The sequence below is a fragment of the Salpingoeca rosetta genome (genome assembly GCF_000188695.1).
Source record: "Salpingoeca rosetta unplaced genomic scaffold supercont1.30, whole genome shotgun sequence".
NCBI classification, from domain to species: Eukaryota; class Choanoflagellata; order Craspedida; family Salpingoecidae; genus Salpingoeca; species Salpingoeca rosetta.
The window spans coordinates 99,054-106,553 of NW_004754904.1; the positions used below are offsets into that span (position 1 = coordinate 99,054).

Genomic DNA, 7,500 nt, shown 5'->3' on the forward strand with positions numbered 1-7,500 from the left:
CACGCGCACACACGCACACACGCGTTCACTTCCACTCCATCCCCCCCCCCCCCCCCCAAAAAAAAAAAAAAAACAGTCGGCACAGATCACGAACCTCTTGTTGCCAAAGGTGCGGCGCATGTACACGTCTGCATCATCACGGTTGACTTGCTTCTGTACACATGAGTTGAAGCCGCGTGAGCGGAAGAAGCAGTACTTGACCGCCGTGTCAACAAGGGAGACACACACACACACACACACACACACACACACACACACACACACACACACACACACACACACACACGACGCACACACACGACGCACACACTATCCACACCTTGAGAAGGCCTGGCGAGTCTGGATCAGCGGCAAGTGACGTGTTGAGCGAGCTGTCACCAGTTGTCGCGCCCGCATCATCGTCCTCGTCGTCATCATCGTCATCATTGAATCCAGGCACAGATGCAGTGACGCGCGAGGACAGCACAATTTTTGGTCGCTTGCGGTTGCGCTGCGGCGTGCTATCAAACAGATCATCCTCGTGGCCCTGGCACACAACAAGAACACAAGAACACACGCATGCACACACGCGTGCACACACATCCACAAACAAACAAACACACACACGAGCGGCCCAGTGTGAGTGCATGTGTTCATGTGTGAAGGAATGTGACTGTTTGTTGTTGTTTTGTTGCTGTCACGACACTGCATGCAGAACCACAGCATAGCACCGCGTACCTTGTTTGTTGCCTCCATCGCCTCCCTGACTTGCCGCTTCCACTTGAGTGTGCCCACGCCAGCGTCAATCACAGGTCGTTGCTCCTCCTCTTCCTCATCATCATCATCACCATCGTCATCACCATCGTCGCTGTCATCGTGGCCACCCTTCCCAGCCTTTCCTTTTCGTCTGCCACCACCACCACCACCACCACCACCACTGCTGCTCCCCTTCTGTTTTGCCTTTGTGTCCATCAAGGTCATGTGCATGTGGCAGCACTCGTGCGGACTGCGCGTGCCGACAATCTTGGCGACGTACTTCCAAAATCCTGTGGTGTGCGCATGAGACAGGGATGGTGAAGTCGCGCGCGCGTGTGTGTGTGTGTGCACGTAGCAGATACGGAGAGCACAGGAGAGGAAAGAGAAAGACGCAGAACCGAGGTGCACACAAGCTGACAACACACACACGCACACACACACACAAGCTCACACACACGCACACAAGCTGACAACACACACACACACACACGCACACACGCACACAAGCTCACACACACGCGCCACTGACCTGGCTTGCCGGCGATCTTTGATGCAAAGTGGACGGCGTTCTGAAGACGGCGCAGCTCCCGCTCCGTCCACTCGGACGAACTCGACGCTGATGGTGGTGGTGGTGGTGGTGGTGGACATGAATGCTATGAGGAAGGCTTGCGTGCTTGCGATGAGACACGCAGGTGTGCACGTGTGTGTGTGTGTGTATGAGTGTGTGTGCCAGCACTGGTACCTCGCGCTCTCGTGCACCAGACCTGATGTGCCGTTACTGCCATCGCCTCCAGTTGTCGTCGTTGCATCGGTGTCACCACCAGTGTTCGGTTTCGTGGCGTCGTGCGTTCCAGCGCCACCTCCCTGCTTGGGTGACGGCGGTGATTTGTTCGTCTGACTGCGCTGACTACTGCGGTTAGAGAAGCTGGCGGTGACAGCAACAGGGCGTGTGGTGGTGGTGGTGGTGGTGGTGGTGGTGATGTGAGTTTGAGATGAAGCCCCCTCAAACCCGTGGCGCACACAAACGCATGTACACACATGCACATGTGTACGCACGTGCACACGCACGCGCATGTTTCCGCACATGTACGCACATTCACATTCACACACACACATACACACGAATGCACTGCCAGGCAGCGAGCGATGCACCTGTTCTCGTCGATGACAATGACCTCCTTTGTGTAGTTGATGTGCTGCCGTCGTGGCCGCAATCGACGCGGTGACGGGTCAGCGAGCGACGAGGGCGCAGTGTGGAGGATCGCCTCAGGATCACCACCATTACCGTCATCATCATCATCATCATCACCACCACCACCATCATCATCATCATCATCACCATTACCGTCATCATAATCATCATCGTCATCATCCTTGCTACCGTCCTTGTCGTCATTGTTGGTGTTGTTCACCTCTGCGATTTCTCTGTTGCCAGACTGCGTGTTCTTATCATCACCATCACCGTCACCATCCACTTCCTCCTGCTCCTCTTGCGTCACGTCCTCGGCCAAATCCTGCGATGTCTCCTGTGTCGATGCGCTCGCGTTCATTTGTGTCTGGGCCTGTGTCTGAGTCTGTGTCTGTGCCGTGGGGTGTGTTGGTGCTGCACTGTTAGCGGCGTGTGCACCTTCACTGCTGCCATCACCGTTGTTGCCCCTCGCGTCCTTGTTCACACGGGGTTGCGATTGTGATTGCGACTGCGATTGTGATTGCGATGTGCTGCTGTCGTCATCAACGACGAATTGCGGCCCCATCGTCTTCACAGGCGGTTGAGAGTCATCATCATCGCCATCATCATCATCATCATCATCATCGTCGTCGTCGTCGTCATCTTCATCATGTTCGCAACCTTTTCAGTGTGCGTGTGTGTGTGTGTGTGTAACGACGCAGTGTTAACGTACATAAAAAAAAGAAAGAGCTCACCGCACGTCAAGGAAGCCACCTCAGCCACACAGCATCACACTGCACCACCACGCCACGCCACACTGCACCACACCCCATCAGCAGCCGTGCAATGCATCACCTCTCTTCGCGCGCTTGGCAGCGTGATCGTCCGTGCCGCTGCTCGCTGCGGCTGCTGTCTTGCTCACAGCTGCACGCGTCGTGTTGGTGATGGTCTTCTTTGCTGTTCGGCGCCGTGTTGTGGCGAGCGGAGATGCCGACGACGGTGGCGATGGCGGCGATGTGCTGGCGGTCGTCGTCGTGGTCGTGGGTGTGGTGGTGGTGTTGGTGCTGCTGGGCTTGGGTGTCTGCAGCAGACACACAAAGACAATGAGAACGGGAGCCATCTGAGGGATGCGGGTTGAAACACAGGCAAGCCACAGGTGGAAAGGGAGAACGAAATCTCTCGGCACCGTCCCCCGCCCACACACACAGACACAGGCACACAACACAGACACACAACACAGACACACGCACACGCACACGCACACGCACACGCACACGCACACGCACACACAACACACACACAGACACACACACACGCACGCACGCACTTACGCACACACACACACACACACACACACACACGCACAGAACATACAACTTCATCACACGGCCACCCTCACCTTGCGTCTGCTTGCGAACCGCACGCCCTCTGGTGTCTTCATCTCTGCCTGTCGCGTGTCGCCGCGGTAGCCAATGCACTCGCCTGTCCCGCTGTACTTGTAGCGCTGATGGTGGTGATGGTGGTGATGGTGGTGATGGTGGTGCAGGAGATGGGAAAGGAACGACGTGTTAATCATCACGCAACCACGCCCTCATGATCTCGTGCACCCATGCAACGGCACATCGCTGGTGTTGTTCCTCCTCCCAAACCTGTCGAGAATACAACACAAAGCAACACACACAACACAATACAATACAAACAAAGAGCAACAACCAACAAGTAAACGTGACACAACTACATACGTGCATTCATGAACAAACCATGCCTGCAGGCAACCCACCTCGCCACGCCACCATTCTGCACGCTTCTTCAAGGTCCGCCCAGATCGTGAACGACCAATGATTGGAACAGCAACATCACCACCACCTCGGCTGTCGTGGTGCTGCTTGCTTGCGGCGGCTGATGATGGTGTTCGCGGTGCGGATGATGTGGATGATGTGGATGATCGTTTGCCCGCTGGTGCTGTTGATGCTGGTGTCGTTGTTGTCGATGTTGATGCTGCTGTTCCCTTTGACGCTGCAGGAGACGCACGCAAACCACTGCCGCCACCTCCTCCAGTGCTGGCTCTACTCGTTCGTCGCTGTGTCTGTTTTTTCTTCCCTGTCGATGCCTTGCTGGTGCTGCTGGCCTTGGGGGTGCTGGTGCCAGTGTTGTTGCTTTTGCTTCCAGCTTTCGACGATGCCCGCCTTTGCTTGTTGGCACTGCTCTGCTCCTTATCCTTCTTGGGGACCTTATTCGTCGCTGCTGATGTTGTTGATGTTGCTGCGGTCTTCGTGTTTTGCGCTGCGCCACGCCCCTTGCCGTGATACTTCCTGAACGTATCCTGCCACGTGGAGGGGAAGCCGCCTTTGTTGCCGTTGGCGCGCGCAAAACTCCGGGCCACATTGTAGTTGAACCCAAACGAGCGCGCCTTGTCAATCTGTGCAACAGGACGCGCACAGTGGTGATGGCAGGGTGGTGAGATGAAGTCACGGGGCATGTGCAATGAACATGGATGAGTGAAAACGCACAGGGACAAAAGCTGCAGTTGTACGAGCATCTACATGCGCCAAACACTATTCAGCCACAGAACACCGGACACACACACACATACACAGAATGCACACACACACACATACACAGAATGCACACACACATACACACACACGCGCGCGCGCGCACGCACACTGACCACAAACGGGGGTTCGAGGATGTACTGTGACCCGCTCTTGGTGACAACGGTCGTGGCATCAATTCGATCCACAATCTTTGACGAATGCCACACTATGGCCGTGTCATTCGCCATCTTGTACCCCTCAACCTGCAGCCCGTCGTCGCAGAACTTCACCCACCAGCTCTTCAGCACCGTGGGTGGTTTGAGCGTGGATGCAGCGGTGCGGAGTGGGGGCTTGCCCGACGACGCCTTGCTCCTCGATGTGGTCGTGGCCGGTGTCTTCTTTGAATGGGAGCGTCGACGTGTGCGGGTGCGCGGTGACGAGCTGCCGTCGCCATCATCATCATCAATTTCATCCCCATCATCATCGGCATCACCGCCACTTGTTGGTGCGGGCGACATCTGCATGTGCCGAACTGACTTGCGCGCTGTCTGCCGCGGGATTTGATACGACCGCCGCGGTGGCATCGCTGGTGGCTCTTCTTCTTCTTCATCATCATCATCATCATCATCATCATCATCTTCTTCTTCTTCTTCTTCTTCTTCTTCTTCTTCTTCTTCTTCTTCTTCTTCTTCTTCTTCTTCTTCTTCTTCGTCCTCCTCTTCTTCCTCGTCTTCATCAACCTCACCACCACCATCGTCATCAGCACGACTTGTCCTGGCTGCATGCTGACCAGTGGTGCCAACACGACGGGCAGCGCTCTTCTGGTATTGCGTCTGCAGCTCCTCCTCGTCCACGTCTTCGTCTTCATCGTCTGGATTGAACTCTTCCTCAGATTCAGACAGGCTCACATCACCATCATCACCATCCTCCTCGTCATCATCATCTTCGCGCTGCAACACACGCACGTCAACACGGTTGCCCGCCACGTGATGCGCCCAGTGCGTGCCGGTTTGATGCATTGCCTCATCGCGTTTGCCGCTGTCCTCGGCATCGTGATATTGATCATCGTACCCAGTGTCCATGTCTGCCGCTTCAACTCCCATCATTTCCGCACCACCATGCCTCCTGTCCACAACTTTCTCCTCCTGTTGCTGATGATGCTGCTGCTGTTGTTGTTTTTGTTTTTGTTGTTGTTGTTGTTGTCGGTGGTGTGAGCGGGTGCCTGACATGCGTCGTGTCGCAGGTCTCGATGTCGCCATTGACGCGGGTGAGTCGAAATCCGGCGGCGGCGGCGGTGATATGACGGCAGGTGTTGTTGCCATTGGTGTTCGCGGAGTGTGGTGCGGTGTCTTCGTGGCTGCTGTGGATGCTGTTGAAGTTGACGGGGTCGTAATTGCTGCTGTTGCTGCTGCTGCTGAGGACGACAGCGCCTGAGAATGCAACGCAACAGTCACATGAAAGGATTGGTGCATCAGCGTGATGATGGTTGAAGTTGACAAGGGCTTGTACTTGTCATCACACATGGGCGCAGGCAAAGGTAGTGCGCTCCTCGCACATAGACACACACGCACGCGCGTGCAATGCGCAGACGTGCAATGCACCAACTGCTGTAACACACAGAACACATTTACATAGCACCACCACTGCCACCACCGCTTCCACTGCCAACGCGCTCACCTTTGGCAGTGGGGAAGCCTTGAGCAAGCTTTCGAACGAGGCACGAGCGCTCTTGAAATCAAACATGGGCGCAGATCGCCGGGCGACAGGCCGTGCCATCCCCGGTGTAGATTGTGGACCAGGTGAGTGCACGTGAGTGCTTGGACGGTGCTGGTGGCTGGTGTGGGCCGAGTTTGGGGCTGCGCGCGGCGCTGGCGCCCATGCTGGCGTGGACAGTGGCGCAACGTAACCCTTCGTAGGCGGTAGATGGGGCGCAACCCTTGCCGGGTTTGAACCAGGCGCTGCAGGGGACGGACGATAAGCTGGCGGTGGTGGCGGTGCATGCGCGGCGCGCCGTGCCGACCCCACTGCTGCTGGGGTTGAAGTTGACGAGGCCGCCGAGGACGCCACAGGCCGAGGCGGTGTGGTGGCCGCTGCGGGTGCTGCTGTTGTGGATGCCCCAGTCCTGCGTGCATGCAGCGGCATGGGAGACTTGAGGGCCGTTGGGTCACGCACGCGAAAGATAGCTCCACTCCGCAGTGGATCCATGCTTGATGGTTTTTTGTGGTGGGTTCGTGCCTTGGTGGCTGGGCTGGCTGGGTGGCTTGCCTTCAGACGCACAGCCAGTCAAACACGCAAACAGACACACGAAAGGACTGGTGTGGAATGCCGTGTGTGAGGAAGCTGTGCGTGCGTGTGCGTGTGTGTTTGGCTGCAAGCTGTTGTGGGTGAAGGGCAGTGACAACTGCAACGACCCACGTCACGCTGTCTTCCACACACACAACGTCCGCAGCCGTTGTGGTTGTTGGCGATTTGCGGATATTTTCAGTAAATTTTCCTTGGCTGGCAACCAAAACACACAAACCGCAGCAGACAGCAGACGAGGACGCACAAGCGAGCGGTGTTGGTGTTGGTGTTGGTGTGCTGGTGTGCACAAGCGTCGGCACAGTTGCACTTCAACCCACAGCAATACACAGCACACACTCACACACTCACACACACATACGCAGTGACACGCACATACACACGTACAAGTACAAGTACAACCACACGCCAAGATCATGTCGGCGACACGCGTGACAAGGCGTGAGGCGCAGTGGATCATCAGCACGTTCCTTGGCGAGGAGAACAAGACCACGGACACGGCGCGCCCCGTGGTGGACAACGTCATCAAGCGCACTGATGACCCGCTTACCCTGCGCAGCGCGCTGACTGCGCTTTTAATCCCTGCGCGGGACATGTACCAGCTCGGCCATCCAGAGGAGGTGGTGGCCCTGCTGCGCAAGCCCGTCGCCTGCGTGGGCAAGGTCATGCAAGTGAAGAAGAACAACAACCTCAGCCCGCAGCACCTGGAGCTGCTCACCCCTTGGACGGCGGCATCCGCCATGCTGGCCCTCGGGTACG

At 56.7% G+C, this 7,500-nt stretch overlaps 2 protein-coding genes across 2 annotated transcripts in view; one reads left to right on the forward strand and one right to left on the reverse strand.

The window, feature by feature from the left end:
• Positions 1-6,914, reverse strand: part of PTSG_12939 (uncharacterized protein) — a 7,581-nt gene extending 667 nt beyond the window's left edge. Inside the window, exons 1-11 of the mRNA XM_004989155.1 lie at positions 6,118-6,914; positions 4,575-5,870; positions 3,684-4,322; positions 3,303-3,407; positions 2,759-2,984; positions 1,888-2,584; positions 1,500-1,660; positions 1,265-1,351; positions 718-1,025; positions 320-526; positions 95-153 (exon numbers count right to left, since the gene is read on the reverse strand). Coding sequence (XP_004989212.1) covers positions 95-153; positions 320-526; positions 718-1,025; positions 1,265-1,351; positions 1,500-1,660; positions 1,888-2,584; positions 2,759-2,984; positions 3,303-3,407; positions 3,684-4,322; positions 4,575-5,870; positions 6,118-6,645 — 4,313 coding nt within the window. The 5' untranslated portion in view covers positions 6,646-6,914. The remainder of the gene's footprint in view (positions 1-94; positions 154-319; positions 527-717; positions 1,026-1,264; positions 1,352-1,499; positions 1,661-1,887; positions 2,585-2,758; positions 2,985-3,302; positions 3,408-3,683; positions 4,323-4,574; positions 5,871-6,117) is intronic.
• Positions 6,915-7,157: 243 nt separating this feature from the next.
• Positions 7,158-7,500, forward strand: part of PTSG_12940 (uncharacterized protein) — a gene marked incomplete at its 5' end in the record, with an annotated part of 16,268 nt that continues 15,925 nt past the window's right edge. Inside the window, one exon of the mRNA XM_004989156.1 lies at positions 7,158-7,500. This exon is cut by the window's right edge and continues 1,028 nt beyond it. Coding sequence (XP_004989213.1) covers positions 7,158-7,500 — 343 coding nt within the window.